This window comes from Balearica regulorum, chromosome Z (assembly GCF_011004875.1).
Source record: "Balearica regulorum gibbericeps isolate bBalReg1 chromosome Z, bBalReg1.pri, whole genome shotgun sequence".
NCBI lineage: Eukaryota > Metazoa > Chordata > Aves > Gruiformes > Gruidae > Balearica > Balearica regulorum.
This window is the reverse complement of record NC_046220.1, coordinates 30,038,817-30,059,320: the sequence shown is the minus strand read 5'-3', so window position 1 is coordinate 30,059,320 and position 20,504 is coordinate 30,038,817. Positions and strand designations below refer to the sequence as shown.

The 20,504-nt window shown below is 37.4% G+C and overlaps 1 protein-coding gene across 3 annotated transcripts in view; it reads left to right on the top strand.

Moving 5' to 3' along the window:
• The window catches only part of ADAMTS19 (ADAM metallopeptidase with thrombospondin type 1 motif 19), a 154,951-nt gene that overhangs the window by 16,197 nt on the left and 118,250 nt on the right, over positions 1–20,504 (top strand). For all 3 annotated transcript variants that reach the window (XM_075740365.1, XM_075740363.1, XM_075740364.1), the window contains one exon: positions 18,666–18,831. In XM_075740365.1, coding sequence (XP_075596480.1) covers positions 18,666–18,831 — 166 coding nt within the window. The remainder of the gene's footprint in view (positions 1–18,665; positions 18,832–20,504) is intronic.

Below are 20,504 nucleotides of genomic sequence, written 5' to 3'. Positions count from 1 at the left end.
TTTTATGCCAGTTCCATCTTGAATTGTGCAAGTAAAGGGCTGTATCATGCTTGTTGAAGGATGATTGTATCTTCATTTTCAGTTTGATTATAGTTTATTTTATTGGTCTATATTAACATTCCATGGTTGGCTGAGCATGTTGCTCCAGAATACTTTTTGAAGCAAATAAAATAAGGCTTTCCAGAACACTTCAGACAACGGACAAGAAGCAACTTTATTCATTAGTCAGTTGGTGCATGCACCAACAATGGAATTGAAGTCATGCAACCACATAAAACGTGTTTATGTATGATTGTGTAGGGATCAAAATGAAGGTCTTTGTTCATAGGACTCAAGCATTTGATATCTTTGAATTTTTTCCTTTGGTTTGGCAGCCTGGGTAGTTGGTTAATGCTTCCTTTTGTAATGGTAGTTACTTCCTTTAGTTCATTTGGAAACTGTGCTTGAATCATGGTCAGCTCTGATCATTGTGTTTTTGACGAACCAAACTGAAAGCGTGGCCCATGTGAGTTGCTGTACTATTATGGTGTCTTCCAGCTTCTTGAAACACAGGCTTATGTGAAAATGAGAACTCATAAAAATAAGAAGGTAATTCTCTAGCCCGCATAAGGACAGATCAAAACATGAAACCTGAAGGCCAAAATGCTGGGAGACCACTGACAGAACTTCTTTAAAAAAAAATAGGTTCTGGTTGTAGTTGACCAATTAGAGCTGCGAGAAAGTTTATGTTTTCTCTTAGTAGAATAATAAATTCCATTTTAATTAAATTGATTTCTGTTTTGTAGTATTTTTTCATGGAAGTGAAGAGGAATAAGCTAGGTGACCAGTTCATTAATATTGCACACATATTGCCTTCTAGTTTTCTTCTCTTTACTAGCTCTAGCTCCATTTATTAATTATTATTTTAAAAATAAGTTCATTTTGTAACATAACATATAGGCAGTGTTTTTTTCCTACATACCATAAAATTAGAATTTTGATTATATAACATATTTTTTATATTTATTATCACAGTACTACGATTGATCTAAATTGATTTGAAAGCAGATGTGGATCTGCTTAGGGTTTAGACAGAGAGGGTGAAATACTGTATTGACCTGAGCAGATTGAGAGTTTGGAGGGTTTTATCCATGAAATGATTTTTCCATAACAACCACCTCATTTGTCTTCCCTTTTAACATTCTAAAATTGAGACAGTCTCTTCTGATCTTAACTGTAATATGATTACCTTCTTACTGTAATATCAGGGCTTGATCATAGTTGAGATAAGCACAGTGGTTTTGAAAGAGACATAGGATGGTCTTTAATATCATTATTCTTAAAAAAATAATAAATTCTTAATGTTAGGCAAGGTTTGTGGGCAAAAGATACCTATTTTATTAATTCAGTTTATGTCACTGGAACAAATAGACAAACTTTAAAGCTTTCTGAGATAAAGAGTAGGAGCTACTGAGTGAAGGGAGAAATGATCAGAGAGAGACCAGTAATATATTACGTGGTGGGCTGGCAGAATAAGTTATGTTTTCTTTTGTGACATAGACATGGTTGCTGTAAAATCTGTATTGTTTTAGACATCTAATGTTGAAAATATCATATTTATTTTCTTAAGGATTGCAGAGTGTGCCTTGTGTGCACACACACACAAGTTATGGATATTCTGCACATTTAATAGCTGCACCACTGACGAAGTTTGGCTTGCCAATCGTTGTCTCTATTCTTAGTGATATTAGTCAATCCTTGCATAGTTACCTGGAGCAAATGCATACAATACAGTTTTTTAATTTAAGTTAGTTTAAAAATCAAGCTTTTTCAGTGTGCCTTCAACCCAATGTGTCTTGAAAATAGGTTTTAAATCGACTATCACATACATAATGTAAAATTTTACTTCCATTTCAACAGTGAAATGCACTTGATCAGAAATTCTAATTTGATTTTTAAATTTTATAAAATTAAGTCACCTGTGCTAAGAGTAGTAGGCTTTCTGTACCTCATAAACTGCCCGAGTACTGCATAAAGAAAAGCAGTAAGGACGTGCCTGTGGTAAGTCTACGTTTCTTAGTTTGTAATTTCTAAGCATAAATCTTTAGGTGTTAATAATTTTGAATTTATGATTTTAAAGATACATCTGTAGAATACTTTTCTTGAGTGAACATGAAACTGTGCATGTGAAAGAAAATGGAATTTTATGTACTGCAAACTCAAAATCCAGACCATCTCTATAGTCTATTCTCTCTCTGTCTCTCCTCTGCTTTTTTCTCCCTTTGTTTAAAGGATATAGAGCCTAAACACTTGATAGATTGATAGATGTATAGCTGTGAAGAATGTGTATTTGGAATCTGGGTAGCTGCACTTCAGTAAAAAAAAATGTTTATTTACACAGTAATTTTAGCTGTGTAACATGGTAACAAGAAAAAAAAAGAGGCATTTAGAGTATTTATGCTTCTGTCAAACAGTTTTCATGTATGTTTGTTGGCATGCAACTGCAATTGTTTGTTTTGTAGATGTTGCAATTGAAAGCTAGGCTTTAAATTGTGGTTTATGTCCAAATTTTAAAATACAGCCACTAGTTTAGAATTTCTCAGATTATTAGTATTTAGCATATACATACACACTCACCGAACTGAATGCTAGTTAAGAATACATGAGCATAAATATCTGGGCCAAATTTATATTGCAAGTCAGTGAGAGAACAAGATTAGAATTCAAAACTTAAACCAAAGACAGAGAAAAAGTAAATAATAGAATTGGACTAGAATTCAGAGATCAGGACAGTATCAACTTAGTACAACATCACAGCCAAGTACATGTCCCCATTGTGAGAGGTGATGATGCTGGTGTAAACAATGGTGTAGATCAGCTGTTATGACCAGAAAAAAACAAATTGCAGCAGAACAGAGGTGTAGTGATTATTCACCCTAAACCGAGGAAGTACTGAACGAGCTGTTAACATCTTTTAGAAATTGTTTACACAGAAATATTCTATTATTCCTGCAGGACTGCAGCACTGATGATTTTTTTTTTAATACCTTGGACAAACATATTTGAGTAAATTTTCTTTCTTTCTGAATGCATGTTACAACTCAGTAGGTAGGTTACGTAGATTTTTCATCATGCTTTTTCTCTTTATTTGCATACGTCCCTTTGTTGCATTCCATGCTCCACCTACTGCTCACAAGGACCACAGGGTGCATTTTAGCAGATCTGCTCACCATCTATCCGTCAATCGATCCATTCATCCATCCACCCACCCACCCAATAGGAAGCCCATACTAGTGCAGAGGTGAATCTGTCCCAGGAACTGAATCCTTGCTGAATTTAATGAGGTTCCTGCTGATAACTGTTCATAAATATATATTTATACATATCTTTTATATGTATAGGTTGGATGGCACTAAAATGAGGTCATGTGAATGACTGATATCTTTGAGACCCACATTTCCATCATTCTGTGGCTTCAGTAAAGATGCTGGAGCTCTTGTTGGCTATGCCTGTTCTTTTTGTTTTTATCTGGCTCAGAGATGACATTCTTTGTCCAGTCACACCTGTTCAACCCCCCCAATTTTAAATTATCTGAGGGTGTGGTGGGTTGACCCTGGCTGAGGGCCAGGTGCCCACCAGAGCTGCCCTATCACTCCCCTCCTTCATTAGACAGGGGAGAAAAAGTACAACGAAAAAAAAGCTCGTGGGTCGAGATAAGGACAGGGAGAGATCATTCACGGATTATCATCGCAAGAGAGGGAATTCATCTAATTTATTACTAAGCAAAACAGAGTAGAGGAATGAGAAATAAAACCAAATCTTAAAACACCTCCCTCCACCCCTCCCATCTTCCCGGGCTCAACTTCACTCCCGGCTTCAACCTCCGCCCCCCTCAGCGGCACAGGGGGACGGGGAATGGGGGTTACGGTCAGTTCATCACACGGTGTTTCTGCCACTTCTTCCTCCTCAGGGGGAGGACTCCTCTCATTGTTCCCCTGCTCCAGCGTGGGGTCCCTCTCATGGGAGACAGTCCTTCACGACCTTCTCCAACGTGAGTCTCTCCCACGGGCTACAGTCCTTCATGAACTGCTCCAGCGTGGGTCTCCCCATGGGGTGCAGACCTTCAGGAGCAGACTGCTCCAGCGTGGGTCCCCCACGGGGTCACAAGTCCTGCCAGCAAACCTGCTCTGGCATGGGCTCCTCTCTCCATGGGTCCACAGGTCCGGCCAGGAGCTTGCTCCAGCGCAGGCTTCCCATGGGCCACAGCCTCCTTCAGGTGCCTCCACCTGCTCCAGCGTGGGGTCCTCCACGGGCTGCAGGTAGAATCTCTACACCCCCTCATCCTTCCTCCATGGGCTGCAGGGGGACAGCCTGCCTCACCATGGTCTTCACCACAGGCTGCAGGGGGATCTCTGCTCCAGTGCCTGGAGCACCTCCTCCCCCTCCTTCTTCACTGACCTTGGTGTCTGCAGAGTTTCTGACAGCTTCTCACTCCTCTCTCTGGCTGCAAAAGCTTTCTGTAGCTGTTTTTGTCTTTCTTAAATATGTTATCACAGAGGCGCTGATTGGCTTGGCCTTGGCCAGCGGCGGGTCCGTCTTGGAGCCGGCTGGCATTGGCTCTGTCAGACACAGGGGAAGCTTCTAGCAGCTTCTCACAGAAGCCACACCTGTAGCCCCCCCGCTACCAAAACCTTGCCACGCAAACCCAACACAGAGGGTTACCAGTATCAATAGTGCAAATCATTAGGTAACAGAATTATCTTCGTGTGACACATTGGGAATAAGTTTCTGCAGTTAGACACAGTTGATTTGGGTGCCATCTAATTTTTAGAAAAATAGACTTTACAACAAGAATGGTACATTTAGCTTTAGAAGTGTAATTCATATTTATTACTTATCTATGTGAAGCATTTGAAAACAGCACTTAGAATTGCTTTATGGTAGTAGTTTACAATGAATTATTATTAAAGATACTTCAGTTACCTCAAACTGGAACAGATCAGACTTGTCTCTATGGAGAGAAGGAACAGCATACACACATCTAGTTCATGGGACAGTCTGTGTAGGGTGGTGATTGTTTATAAAGATTTCTGTAGTTGCTTCGGAAAGAGTCCTCTTGAGAACTGTAGTGTTTTGCTCAACACCAAGACACCACCTTTTAACATTTAATATTTTGAAATTTGAGTTATTGTGCACTAGTGATTTTGAATTTTTTTTATATATGTTTAAATTATGCTGTGCCTTCTCAGTGCAAGACTTAAAAGGGTTTGGGATGAGTTCTGTGTTTTAAAGCATTGAGTCTCCTCCAGTGTTTTGACACAACTAATTTGACTAGAGCAAACTACAATTAAACTATGCTTCTGGGTAACTGCTAAAAAAGAACGTATAGTGGAGTTTGTTTACAATGTGCTGTTGAGGCAGTAAATCTGTGAAAAGAATTTCATGTGTTTAATTTCAGTGAAGTTCTTTTTAAAGTTTTTTGTGGGGTTTGTTGGGGTTTTTTTAGGGAGAATCTATGAAAGCTTATACATTATTTTGTAATGAACCTGCTGGCACATTACTTAGGAGAAACAATTTTCACCACCATATCTAGCTAGTAAAATGTTGTATGCCTTACAATACAGGAAAAGTGAGTAGCATCAAAGACTCACAGACAAAACTAGTTAGATCTAGGAAACTGAGATGGAAAAAAAGGTATTTTTGTAAAAACAGAATGTCAGATATAACGATGACTTTAAAATAACAAATGGGAATTCTGTTATACCTAGTAATCCTATTATGTGTTTGACTGTTCTGAGCTTTCTCACTTCTTAAAGACTTAATTCTCCATGTGAAGCTGGCTGTCTTTCAATGGAAGATGCACCTTTGGTGTAACTTGGTGTGATCATTCTGAAGTCCCACTCTCACAGATTTAGCTGACATTGAGAGACAGAAGTCCAGTAAATTTTGCCTGGTTTTCAGTGTGACTTTTGTTCATATAATAATCTATGGAGAAGGCAGTGTTTTAGATGATAAAGAGCATATTCTTTTTGATGATTCACTATTTTTGAAGGAAAAAGCTCTCTTTTGCTGGAAACCTCCTGGCCAGTTCCAGTCATGAAGAACCTAACTAGGATGCTTTGTATGAACAGGAGGTGAGATCGGAAGTAAGACCTGGGGAGTTGACTTGGCTTTAGTGGTAAATTCAGAGCTTGGAGACACAGGAGAATTAAACAGACTAAAGGCTTCTAGTGTGACTACTTTTATACTGCATTTATAGAGTTGCTTTATAGACTGATGACTTAGCTGGCACTGACAGGAGGAGGAAAAGATTGTGTATTTGCTGATCACAGGATCATTATGAGCCATCAGGCACAATGTGGGTGTGAAAGATGCATCTAACTGGTGAAGGACATTAGTGGGGATACAGAAACTTTATTGTCATTTCACGAAGTTGCAGTGAAATGATAGCTGAGATATGGCTTGCAGTTCTGTTTGCTGATGTTCAGAGAGGAATTCAGTTGTGGCTACAAGGATAATTATAGTAGTAAAGCCTATTTCATCAAGCAACAGTCAAAGGCTGGTGTATTCATCATCACACAGCAGAAACTGTGATACAATATGATTACCTTTTACAAAAACACTGGAGTGTGTATCAAGGAGCCTGGAAAGCTGGCCAAGGAGGGAAACAATGTAGACCCAGGATCAGATGGATCTAAAATAATGGCCATGAATAAATTAAGGTTACAAAATTGGAAAGATATCCAACTATTAGAACAGAAAAATCTGAAACAAATTTCAACTAGGAATAATAAAATAATAGATCAACAGTTCTATTGAAACTATTGAAAATACTTTAATTAACAGTAACAAGAAGGAAATACGTTAAAAAGAAATGTAGGCTTATAAAGGATCTGTGTTACAAGGGTAAGCTTTATAAGAAAGCCTCTCTTTTATGAAGTCTTGAATGCATAGGGGGCTGGACTTGATCTGTGGATCTAACACATCTAAAATACAAAGGTAATTTGCATTCTCTGTTCTAGACTGTTTCTTACCCTTTGTTAATTTTTCAATACTACAGGACTTAAGTAGTGAGAATTAAGGTAGTACAATGAAAATAATGACATAATGCATGCTGCACGTGACATAAAGAGAAAATTTGATTTGCTTTACCAAGTTGAGTTTAGCTGAGTCTCTTTTTAATATTCAAGTGGCATTTATAAGGAAACCTACAATTTCACAAGTGATGTATAATTCTCTTTGTTTGATTAGTATAAGATCACAAAGTAGAAAGATTACATAGCTTTTTATGATTTTGAGACAGTAATAAAAAAATTGAACTTCCATTGTGCTAGGTAAGTCACTAGAGGAATCAGCCAATTGTTCTCTCAGCTGGTGCTTCTTTCAAGACAATGTCATTTGTTAAGAAAAATACATATGGCCTGTGTTAATAACAAGTCCTCCAAACAGCACTGGAGAAGTCCAGATGATTGACTTGGTAGAAAGTGGTCTTTGCCTGCCTGCATTGTCTTTCACAGAATACACAACTTTTTTGTGTATTGGGGTGTGTTTTCCTTTGTCACAGGTGCTTCTTAAGTTTGGGGATTTTTTGATCCTTTAAGCCACATTTTTATCAACCAGAACCTGGGCAAGAGCTTCTTGGACAGAGGAAAGGAAAGGGGGCTTAACACATAATTTCAGCATTTGACAATTGCTCTCTCAGTTCTACTGAATTCTTCTGGAGATCAAAGGGCAAGCATACAGTAGTTGGAAATGCACTGACTTTTCTGGAAACAGTGGCACAAGCTGAACAAGTGGACTCCCTGAGTGATGTGACAGTATTGTTGCAAGAATCTATAGCCAGTTGATATTTCTAATAAGAGGAACAGTGAGTAATTGGCATGTGATGAGGTGGTCACTTGAACCTGATAACCAGCCTGTTACATTGCACAGAAAGCTGTGGCACTTGGAGGGACTTGTGTTAGGTTCATGAGTTTCACTGCTGATGAGTGTACCCTTGTGTTCACCCTTGTGAATTGTGTACCACTACATAACACACCCTTTTGTGTAATATCTTGATTACAAAGAATCTTAGCCATAAATTATGAAGGCTAAAACTTATTTGGTATAAAGTCCATGAAATAGAAATATGGTATCATCATTACACATTTATGATGATGATCATGTATTGTATCGTGGGGAATATTTCAGCTTTTTGTCTTTGGCATGGATTGTTGCAGAGTTAGAAAACTCCATGAGACAGAAGAAAGCAAAAGAGATGATAAACCCAGATACTATGGGACCTATGATAAAAGTGACAAAGCTGAAACAAAAAACAGATGTAAAACATGGATAAGGAGATTATAACATTGTAGGAATATGGGTAGGTTTTTGACATAGGCCCTTCTTGATATTTATGCCTTTACAGCTTTTCCCTTTCTTTAAAGCTGGAATTCATTGAAACACTTTAAAGCTTAGTGCTGTTGATGAGAAGTTTACCTGAAGCATTGAAAAGCTTTTCTGAAATGATTGGAAAATCACAGTTTGAACTGTCTATGCTTATGTTGATTTTATAATATCCATTTTTGTTGGTTTTTCACCTTACTATAGCTGTGCAAAATGCATCCTCTACCTTAAGGTATTGCAGCTGTGCAGACAATTAAACTTCAAGCTGTAATCTGTCTCAGACGTGACAAAAGAATTTCCCAAACTTCCCTGCAAAAAGTCTGACTTTTGAGTCTTTATCTTGGAGGCATGAGTACTGATCATTATAACCTGTGGACTTAATCGCCTAATGATATAACTTATACTGAAGCATTTTTGTCTAACTTCCAGTAAAATCTAAGTCCATCACAAAGAATACATTAAACAGAACTGAGACATTTATGCATATGCTTTTCGCATAAATTAAAAACACATCCCAAATGTGAAAAGCTAGCCATGTAACTTTAGGGTATTTATATTCGGTAAATGGCCAGTATGTAAATAAGCTTATGTAGAATTTTTTGTGCCTTTTGTATCTTAGAAGTGCAGTCTGCAGTTTAGAGATATGTGTTCTCATCTTAGAGGTTTATCTTCTAATCTCAGATGTTTATCTAAGGAAAAGAAATGTGAGCTTCTTATTCAACAGATTGGGATCATTTGGGTGAGCAGGTTTTTGGAGAGAATACAGCCTGTCACCAACTTTCCAGCTGAAACTCAAATGCCTTAGCTTAGCTGTATTGTGGCAAAATGCGCTTAGAAGAACCCAAGTCATTCAACAAGATAAGCTGCACGCCATTGAGAACTGAATAACTAAAATTCAGAACCTGTAACTATTATGGGAAGCTTGTAGCCAGTGAGTTTGGAGCATGGCTGTGAAACAATATGTTGCTGGTGGGATGTTCTTATCACCATCTAAATGTGCTGCTTCTCCACCACTCTTCAGTAAGTAGAAAATGGAAAGGTATAGAACCTTGTACAGGGCAGATAAAAGGTTTTGTTTTCTAGGTTTGGCAGGAAGAGCTTTCTCCACAAGGAGATGCATCTTCTTTTTTACTTGAAAATCTATTCTAAGTTTTTTTTTAAAAAACTAATATAGCATTCATGTTGCAGAGTTGATAGAATGTCAGTCTGAGCAAAAGTTAATGTTGCTGTTGGAACTTTATTTTGGCAGTGCTGCAATATTTGGTATCCTGTTGGGTTTTTTTTAAGTTATGACTTAACTACACATACAATAAAATAGGCATGTTTCTAATGGAGCTGATTTAACTTTGAGTTGTAACTTTTAATTTATAAGCATAATTCAGAAAGTATAGGGAAAAGTTGAAGTAGGATTAATAGATTTCCAAAGCATTTTTATGAAAAAAGGGGTTGAAGAATTAATTCTATCTGTATCTTGTTGCAATACACCATGTATAATGGGATATGTCTTAAAATGGTATTATTGAATGTTGCATAGTAATCTTCAGAGTGTACAGCTATACTGAATTGATCTTAAAGTCAAATGATAGTTCATGTGTTTCCAGTTGGGTTTCATAAATATGAAATGCTTTATATATGTGACCATTAATAAATATTCTTAAGGCATTTTAATAAAAGTTACAGAAGTGGCTACTAAACTGCTAACATGTTGCCATTTTAGAGACTGTCTGATAAAATTACAGGTGATGTAACTTACATCCTCCAGACTAAACTGTACCTTGAATATCTGTTGTCTTACAATGGCAGTTGAAGCATTAGGAAATTCTACCTTGCACAGAGGCAAGATGCCAACAAGTAGCTGAATAGCAGTGGCTCATGTAAAGAAATTACTTCTTGTGCCTCACATCACCTGCAAGATATATGGGCAGTCCAGCTGTCCATAAGGGGAGAGGCAGTGGAGGCAGGCAAGAAGTATTGCTGGTAAAAGTGTTGGAGGTTTTAGGGGTGAAGGTCTGGTTGTGGTGCGTGCTGATAAGAAAGGCATTTGTGGAGTGGGATGGAAGAACTGAGATATGCGAAGGAACTTTAGACTGCGAGATACAAGTTGATGTTCAGTTTAATGAGGGAAAATGTGGGTGTATCAAAGCAGCCTTTCTTAAGGTCGTAGTGAATGTCTACAAACTTGAATAAAAATCAATAGGTGTTTCACAATCCTGCCAGTTTCACAGTTGTGACCATGTATCATGCTGCCTCAATTGCCTTGTTTCCAAGGTATGTTAAATTTGTCACAGCATTCAAGTGATATTTAGGAGGCTGTCAACCTTTTACAGATTGTGAGATTGCTAGTAAATATTTGACAACATTGAATCATTTCCAAAGCTATGAATCTGTTCGCTTCTTTGAGTTCTGGCCTGCTGAAAGACAGCACTGGATGTAACCAACAATGTCTGTAAGCGCTTGCAGTGCAGGGATCACAAGAACAGTGTTTGTATGTAACTCATTATAAAGTGGGAAAAAAAGAATGCTTTCTAAAATAATTGTCAAAGCAAATAGAGTCTATAAGTCACGGAAAGTTAAATAACCCCCTCTCCACACTTCAATATGTTAGGATCTTAGAATCATAGAATGGTTTGGGTTGGAAGGGACTTCAAAGATCATCTAGTTCCACCCCCCCCCGCCATGGGCAGGGATACCCTCCCCCAGAACAGGTTGCCCAAAACCTCATCTTAATAGATACTTTTCCATATTTTTCTTACTATAATTTTTATTAATGGTCTTGATATATTTTTGAGATCTCATTCACTGTGGTTGGAAAAAGAAAGCTAACTAGTTTTACTTTTGTATCTTGTCAGCCTTTTTCATACTCTAGAACTTCAGTCTTTCTTGCATGGAAAATAACTCTTTAATAGTGCTTTTTGACTTGTAATCTTCTAATGAGAGGAGGAAGAATTGTTCTTTTTATTTCCGCTGTAGTTAAAGTTTATGCCTACTGTAAAGCTACTGGTACCAGTTCCCTACTGTAAGCTGTGAGCATGTAAACTACATGTTTGTTCTGTTCTTATGTTCTTTCTTGTTATCTGTTATGCCCTGTCAGAGAGAGGATAATGTACAGGGTGGACCTTTGTTCTGACCCAGTCCAGCTGTTCATATGTACTTAACATAGATGTGATTGCGGTCTTAATATTGTCAATCAGAAATTTTATCAGTGGTGCCAGTGATCAGCCAGCCTGTCAAAACAGGGAGAAGACAACTTTGCTAGATGGAAAATTTCCTTGACAAACAGTGTTACAAAATAATTTATTGCATGCACAGCATTATTAAAATATTTTTATTGTGGAGGTAATCAATGATTGTTTGTGGTCACTTCTTAAGTAGACTGTACTTTGTTTAGATATCTGCACTGTGAAGACAGTTTAAAAATTGTAACAAATATTAGAATATGGGCAATTTAAGCAGCGCTGGTACCAAATACAACAGTAATTTCTAATAATGTGTTTATAGAGAGAGACTTAGGTCTAAAAAAGGAAATATTTTATTTCTGCTAGGAAACATGAAATTTGGAATCTGGAGAAAGTGCCAAACATCTTAGGGTTTGGCTGACAGTGAATTAATAGGCAAATGGAAGTTTGAGTGCTAACAGCCACAGACCCTCTGTGTGGACCTGATTTCTATAGTTTCTTTATCTATTGGTATTCTTAACTTAATTTTCTTTTCCACAAATCAGATTCCTTTTGATTTGTGTCCTTTCTGTGATCAGCTTACACTTCACTCTCCACTGTCATCTTGAGAGATTCTTGCTCAGTTGAGTAAGGTTATGTCAATAATAGCAAGCTGTTGAACTCTGTCAGTATGTGCAAGCCCATCTCAATTTTGTGTGCTTCACTATTCTACTTCATTCGTATCTAACAAAAATGAAGAAATCCTTTTGCATGTGCAACATCAGCTTGTTTTGATAAAAGTATTCACCATCTTAAACGTCATGAGAGCAGCGCCTTATAGAGAATGATTTTCCTAAAGATTCAAGGTGGTCTATATCTTAAACTAGACTGGAAGCTGAGTAGTTTGGAAGAGTTTAAAGGCCATGGAAAAATTGTTTCTACAGATCTTAAATTTGGGGACCAGTACCTGAACGCATGCTTTTAACTCAGTAGTCTGCATTACAATCTGAATGATTTTCCTCTATCAGGGCTATAATGTATGGTGTTATGCATGTATGTGTATTTCCTTAGGGTGCAGCCCTACCATTAAAAATAAAATCCCAGAAAGGATTGGATTTGGATTGAATGCTATGTTGGCCACTGAAAGCCAGTCAGCAGAGATAGTACTGACTCTCTCCCCACTGTCACTTTTCCTAACTCTACGCAGCACAGTGGCGTGAGCAGGTAGACAGAGAAAGCATCTAGAAGTACAATGTGTATGCCGTCCAAAGCCCAGAAATGCAGTTAATTGAAGGCAGAAGTTGCTGGCACTTATGAATTGTTTCTTCAGCCTTCAGCAATGAAGGTACTTAAAGATGGAAAGCTGTAGTGTGTTTGAATAACAAGAACGTGTGATGTTCTTACCTTGTTATTTATGCAGTTTGAAAAGTTGTTTGAGCTTGCTTTATTATATGCATTAGTAAGAGCTGGAGACTTTAATTTTTATTGTATTTCAGCCAAAGTCAGGTCTTGATAGCATTGTCAGAATCATGATACTAAATTTAATCTGGACTTTTAAAATCATGGGGGAAAACCTTCTTCAGAGTGGGATACTGGTATGCAAATCAAAACTTTTGCCCCTTTAGTCAAGAATAAATCTTCAATTCTGGGACTTTTTACAAATAGTACAAAGTCTAAGATTACCAGAATGTGTTTCAAAAGTAGTACGTATTGAACTAGTAAACAATAATTGTCTTTTGCACTGTATATTGAAGAAAACCTTTCATTTTTGTACTGCAGATGATATTATTATTTTGGTGCTGATGGTCGTAATATGTTTATTAAACTATATGTACATTTTCTAAATCCGATGGGGATGCATTTTTCCTATGACAGTATGGCTGCTTGCCTTGGGCACTATGGTGAGAGTTTCATACAGCCTGTCCTTGCACACAAGACAGCAGAGAGTAGACTGCAGGGAAAATTTTTATTGGGGTCATGACATGGCAACTCTATGTCCATTTATTACTGAAATCTAGTTTAAGATGCCTGTTGAATGGATGAAGAAACAAAAGAGTAGTGAGAAAACAGAAAATAGGTAACATGGTGGGAGTTTACATCAGGTGAGAAAGGTGAGAATTAGGAAATTTTGAATCTACCGATCATTTAGGGGAAAACACCGTTATTAGGTATGCCTGCGTGCATGCAAGCATGCAGTGGTAGTAGTAACCTGCAAGAGGGGGGGACAGGTATGTAGCTCTGTACAGATGGCCTCTGTGGGATGACAGCAGGGGCTGCCCTGTGCCGGCCACAGCCAGTTCCAGTGGGCTCCAATGGACCTGCCGCAGGGCACGGCTGAGCCTCTCATTCAAGATGACAACACCCCTGGGAAAAGGAATGGGTAAAATTCTGCCCAGCACTGTGAGGAATGAGGGATAAAAGTGAAAGAAGCATCCCTGCAGACTCCAAGGGTTGAGGAGGAGGAGGAGGAGGAGATGGAGTTCCAGGTGCCAGAGAAGATATTCCCCCTGCAGGTGCTCCATGGGGACGCCCAGGCCAGAGCAGGTGGGCATGCCCTGGAGGACACTGCAGGCTGTGGAGACCAGGAGGCTGGAGCAGGCTTATCCTGAAGGACTCCAGCCTATGGAGAGGGAGCAGGGGTAAAGTGTGAGGATGAGGGAGCAGCAGAGAGAAACTTATATGCTGATGATACCCCCTGTTCCCCACCCATCCTGTGCCACTTGGAGTGAAGGGGAAGGTGGTGTTTTCATTTGTCTTTGTTTCTCACTATCCAAATCTGGTTTAATTGGCAATAAATTAAATTAATTTTCTGCAAGGCAAGTTTTATTTGCCTGTGATGGTAATAGCTAAATGATCTCCCTGTCCTTATCTCGACCCATGACTTTTTTTTTAAATCTTATTTCTTCCCTGTGTTCTGTTGGGGAGGGGGAGTAGGAGAGTGGCTAGGTGAGGCTCAGGCAGCTGGCCAAGGTTAACCCACCACAGTGGTGAATTGTTTAGTGAATGAAATATTTTGTTTTGACATGTCAAGCCTCAGGATTATGCTACTACATAAGCGACTAATGATAAATTGTAGACTACTGAGGCTCATCCTTTGGAGCTGGCAAATACTGTTTAAAAAAATAAAGCCTTAATGTTCTGACATTTCTTTTGGAGTCTGTGTTATGTAGTCTGCATTTATTATTGCATTTCAATGAATCTCTGTGACAAAAACAACACAATATATTGGCAAAATGCTATTTCATAACTGTCTTGTGGTATGTAAGGTCTCCTTGTTGACACAGTATTATCTGTGCCCCATCTGTTCTCTGGGATAACAGACATTAAGTCATTCCCATTTTGACTGTTGTACATGCTTGTGGATATTCTTCTGTCATCCTGGGGTTTTTGCGATAATGAATAACAAGGAAAATATGTTTTCTTCTTTTGTTACTTCTCAATTCCTGTTCTTAGGAAAGCATATTCACTTTTCTTACATTCCTTTGCTGCCTTATTTCTATGAATTTGGCAAGAAATAATATTATGTTCAAAATCCGCATTGTTTCAACTTTGAATGATAACAAGCTGCCACTCTGATTTGGTATGCAAGGAAGAGTATATAAGAATTTAAAGAAATGTTTGCCAATCTTGACATTTCCTGGCTTATACCCAGTATCTGGTAACTATATGCATAGGTGGTCTTCACAAATTTACTTTGCTTTTATGTTTGTATAACTTCTCAAGGTAATAGAACTTTATCAGAAACAGTAGATTTACTTCACGTTTTCATAGGATGCATGACAGAATGTAAAATGCTTATATATGCTCCAAATAGGAAAAAAAGAAATTGCTGTCCTTTTAGGAAAGAAGTGCTGGGCAGAAAAGATTAGCTTGAGTGCTCTAACATAGGTGTTAGAAATCAGATGACATAGCAGTTTCCGTTATAATATCTTTTATCAGATGCAATTGCCCAAAATATTCAGATATTTTTTGTTCTTCATCTCTCATCTATGATATTTCCAACTGGATGTATGAAAAAAACCATATTTCAGAAGAATTCTGATCTGCTTACTTTTTGTGATTATTGGCATATTTCAGATATGAACTATTTTTATTTTAGATGAGATAAAAAGTTCATTTTCGTTCAGCACTAGTGTTTCCACATGGCCTTTTTGTGTTTGTTTCTTTTAAGAAAGTGAATATATGTTGTGGAAAGCTTTCATTTATGAGGGCAAATGTCCACTTTAAAATACACGTAGTGGATGTGAATCCCTTTCAGAGTGTCCATACTTAGTCCCATGTAATGCTTTAAATGCTCATTTGATGAAGTCTGCCCTCTGCTTAAGGTCTCACACTACTGCATAAAGTAAATAAAATGCAGAGCAAGTATCCAGTTGATCCTTACTTAGGAGATCTGAAGAAATTTTTTTTGCAAAATGAAGTTGTCTTAGGCTTGAACTCCACCAAGATGTATGTGTGCTACATTTAAGTTTTGCTTATTTCAGGTAAGAAACTTGAAAATGCAGGGATACATGAATGCAGGGGAAAGAAAGGCATGTTATGTTACATTTTCATGAAAGGAGACCACCATCCTGGTAGCCTTTCAGTTGCAGCTGTGGGCAGTGGTAGCTTTTCTGATGAAACTGGTGGGAGAAGGATCAGTTCTTCAGAACTCACACTTCTACCCCAGATGCATACTAATTTTTTTTTATATATATATTTGAATCTTTGTTTTGCTGTGCATTGTCATGGCATGGAGGTTTTGCCATTTGAACTGCCTAAAGCCTGTCTTTGGCCCAGTCATCCAATATCTGAAAACACATTGAAACTGTGGTACTTTAATGCATGGCTTTGATTTTCTCTGCTTTGTGTGTTTAGCTTTACGGTAGAAGATCTTAACTCCACTTCTAATGATTATGAAAACATAAGGGCATGGTTGGCAAGGATACAGCTTCATCTTCCCTTTTCTACCCATGAAATTGTCCGAGGGATGGAGAAATAGTCACCTTTTTTTTTTTTTTTTTTTCAAAATCAGTCAAAATGATGACAGAGATTATTTGGTTATCCAGATTTGTCTGAAAATTACCCATTTGAACATATATAACTGAGGTTAATTTTATTCCATAAACTTTACATCAATGTCTAGTTCTTTAACTGCTGACTCGAGAGACTGGTAATAATTTTTGGAGTTCCCTACCAATAGATTAAACTTCAGTTTATGCAAGGAGCTGAAAGAAAACATAGCGTTAGTGGTCCTAGCACAGCTTCTCAGTATGTCTAGTTGTCAATCTGAAGAACAGCATCTTAAAGCCCTGGTTTCATTTTGCAGCAAAGAGAATGAAGACAGAAATACAGCAAATGTGCTATGGTTGAGCCTTTGTTCAAGGTGGACTAAGGCCTTGGTTTTTGTAGGTGGAAAGGGGAAACATGCAGCACCACCTCATGGGCTCCTATTCCTGTTCTGTATCCAAAGTTTATCAGCATCTTTCATAGGCTAAATAATGATTTTTAAAACAACAAAAAAAATCTATGCCTGAGTGAAATTGAGCATTAGATAAAAATCGAATCTAAAACAGTTTAAGCATTTTACTGGTATTTGAGAGCTATGCTTCTAAATAAAATTTCATTTAACATAATTTATAGTTTATATTAGAAAAGTTAATTGTTATGTAAAGGTTACATTATTCAAGACATATAGAAGTGGTATCTGGTAAGTGTAGGGAAGTACCTGGCAATACATAAGTAGCTAATTTTCTAAACGTGTAACATTTAAAGCTTATGATGAAGATAAACTGACCTAAAAAGTAAGTGCAAAAAGGGAACAGAACAGCCAAACCAACCCAGCTACTCTTATGTTTCTATACAATGTTTATGATGACCTTTCAATATCTGTTCAGCATTCTGCAACTAGTGTAGCTGATAGAAAAATTAAATACATGTATTCACGTTTATTTAATGTGATAGTACAGAGAGATTGTTTTGGGTTTTTTCTTTTTAAAGTAATGCCTACTTATGTTTGAAGGAAATTGTATTTTGTAACACCTATAAAATCTTGTTTTCTTGCTTGCATTGGCATTTCTTTCTGATGATTTATTCATAGGTCAGGCAGGATATCCAGTGTGATAATGCCATCTACGTACTTCCAGAAGAAACAAAATTAATTTTGTTTCTTTCCATTCTTACTACAAGAAGACATACAGAAAAGCTCTTTGCTTCTGTTAGCGAGATGAACCACATTGTTTTCTTTACGTAGCAAAACTGTTTAATAGGTTTTTAAGTTTAGAGAATGAGAAAGGTCTGTCTTGCTGATGGCAGTTTCTACAAGGAAAAAAAACCCACTAAACCTTGCTGTCTCTAGCTCTGCTCTTGATAGGAACTTGTGTGTATTGGCAGCTTAACAATTTGAGCCAAGTTAGATTCGTATGGTATTTATATACATACATTTTATAGTATTTTTTTTAACTTTGGCCACACTCCTATAATATTAGATATGCATCTGGTGTGTTAGCTTTTTATGTATGTTAGTGTGTATAAATATGTTGGTGTAGGAGGGGGGAGCTAACTAACTAAATGGCTGTATTAAAATGTTTTTCTGTTTTAGCTGCTGGCAACCAAGGAGGGATTGCTGCCTTTTTTTATACTACTTTTTTTTTTTTAAAAAATTTTTAAAAAAGTGTAAAAAGACACACGATGTCTTTTCCAGCTTCATAACTATTCAGGATATATTCTTATGTCCTAAATAATTCCTGTAATGTCAATAAATATAGTTATCTAAAAATGTGTCAATACACTGAGTAATAAAACTAGTGTATAGACTTTTCTGTACATGCTGTACATACTTAAATGACCCTATGGGTCTCCCAAAGCAAACTTTTAACATTCCAGATCTTTTACCGTGCATCTGCTACTGGCGTGTAGCCACCCACCCACTCAGATTTAGTTGAAATAAATGCAATTTATTCTAGTTCACTTAAATAGAAAGGCATGTGAAATATAAAGGTAGTCACCTTACTGGTAAGGTGACTAAGGTTATTAAAACAAAGGTTATTAAAACAAAGAGTTTTCTTAAATGGAGTTTTGTGGATTTTTTTTCTTCTGCAGGACTGTGCACAATTTCATACTTTCTTAAATTTTTATCTTATGTGTTCCTTTTGTTTTCCTTTGCAGATGGGGTTTATACAGATTAATGAAGACTTCATATTTATTGAGCCACTCAATCGCACTTTGGCTGTGACAGGTCATGCACACAGGGTGTACAGACGAAAAAGGTCCGTAGAGGAGAAAATTACTGAAAAGCCAGCTTCTCAGAATCAGTACTGTGGTGTTGTTACAGGTAATATACAAATCTCACTGTGAAGATCTACTGTAGCAAACATTTTTAAGATATGTAGGTAGTAGTTAAAAACAACCCTCAGCAAAAGCATATCTGATTGTTCTTGCAGCAGTAACTTACAGTTGACTGCAAGGTGGCACGATGAGGCTGCCATTTCACCTCTCAGAAGAGAGAACTGTCCATTGAGGAACAGACATTGCTTCTTAATGTCCAACTATATTTGAAAGTAAAAATCTTTGGGTCGGTTTTTTAGTTCAACTTAATAATTACAATCGGTTTCTTGTACCTCTCTGTCTTTGTAGTTGCTTAATTACTTACTGCGTGCAGTACTTAATTTTCCATTTTAAAACATTAGCACAGTTCATCCCAGTTTCACTTAGTAATATGTCTTGAGCTTCCATATGGGTCTGACACTGAATTGAAATTATTTTCATAACAGTGTTCTTGTTCTATGATTGACACTTAGAAGAACTGTATGAAACAGTCCTAATGCATCTTCCACAATGGCAGGTAGGAGAAGGTGTTGAAGTACAAGGGTTTCAACAAAAATTTGGCACATAGTCATGACTTAATAGTTTTCAATGGACAGGGGAAAAATGGCTTTTGTGAAAGATGACATTGTGGTGTTCTTGCTTCATCATCAGCTCCTCTTCATCAAAGGATAGAGGACATCTCAGTCTTTTGACATCAGCATGAACTGAGGGTGTTTTTAATGTTGTTGTGAGAAATTAGTGTTTTCTCAGGAAACAAACCATAATGAGTGCACATTTATAGGCATTTTTTTTTGGTCTCCTAACGGTATAAGTGAGATACTGACAAAGTGGAAAGAAATAGTGGAGGTGCACTGACATGTCTAGGAAGCTGAATTATATGATATTTGGGGTGAGGCAGAAGGAATTGGGTTATTTCATAGGTAAAGAAAGGTAAACAGAGGATGCAGCTGCAGTCTTCCAGTGCCTCAGGGGCTGCAAAGAAGCCAGACTTTCCTTAGAGATGTGCTATGACAGGATGAAAGACAAGAGTTGTAACTTGCATTCAAGGAAATTTCAGTTGGGCATAAGGGAAAAAATTTCAGCAAGAATGCTTAGCACTGGAAGAGGTTGCCGAGAGAGGCTGTGGAGACAGACATTTACAAAACATAGCTGGAAATGGCTCTAACAGAGCTGATCGATCTTCAACACTTGCCCTGACTGGAGCAGAAGGTGGCATAGCTGATCTCTGGAGATCCCTTCCAGCCTAAATTTTTCTGTGGTTGTGTGGTTATTCCTGAAGACTTACACTGCTCTTATGATTTTATATGGTTACAGAATAAATGTGACAGGGTTTTGGGTTTTTTTCCATTTTGAAAGTACTGTGTTTATAATTAGGCATCTATCCATAGGTTGAAATCAAAGATGAATTAGCAAAGCAAGGCTCTTTTGTTTTTATTAATAGGGGCTAAATAAATGACATGTAACTTCTTCCATCAGGCTCTATATTTATCTTCTAGGCATTGTATTACATTGTCACTGCTTATCTAAAAGTGAAATCTTCTGTATTAGCAAAAGTTGTTCACATAAAGTAAAGCTGGTTGTTCTTCTTTATTAGTGATAAATGAGTTAGAGCACACATGACTGCATGTGTTTGGGAGTGAGAAAATGAGAGAAAATGAAAAGTATGCATGATGTGTGCAC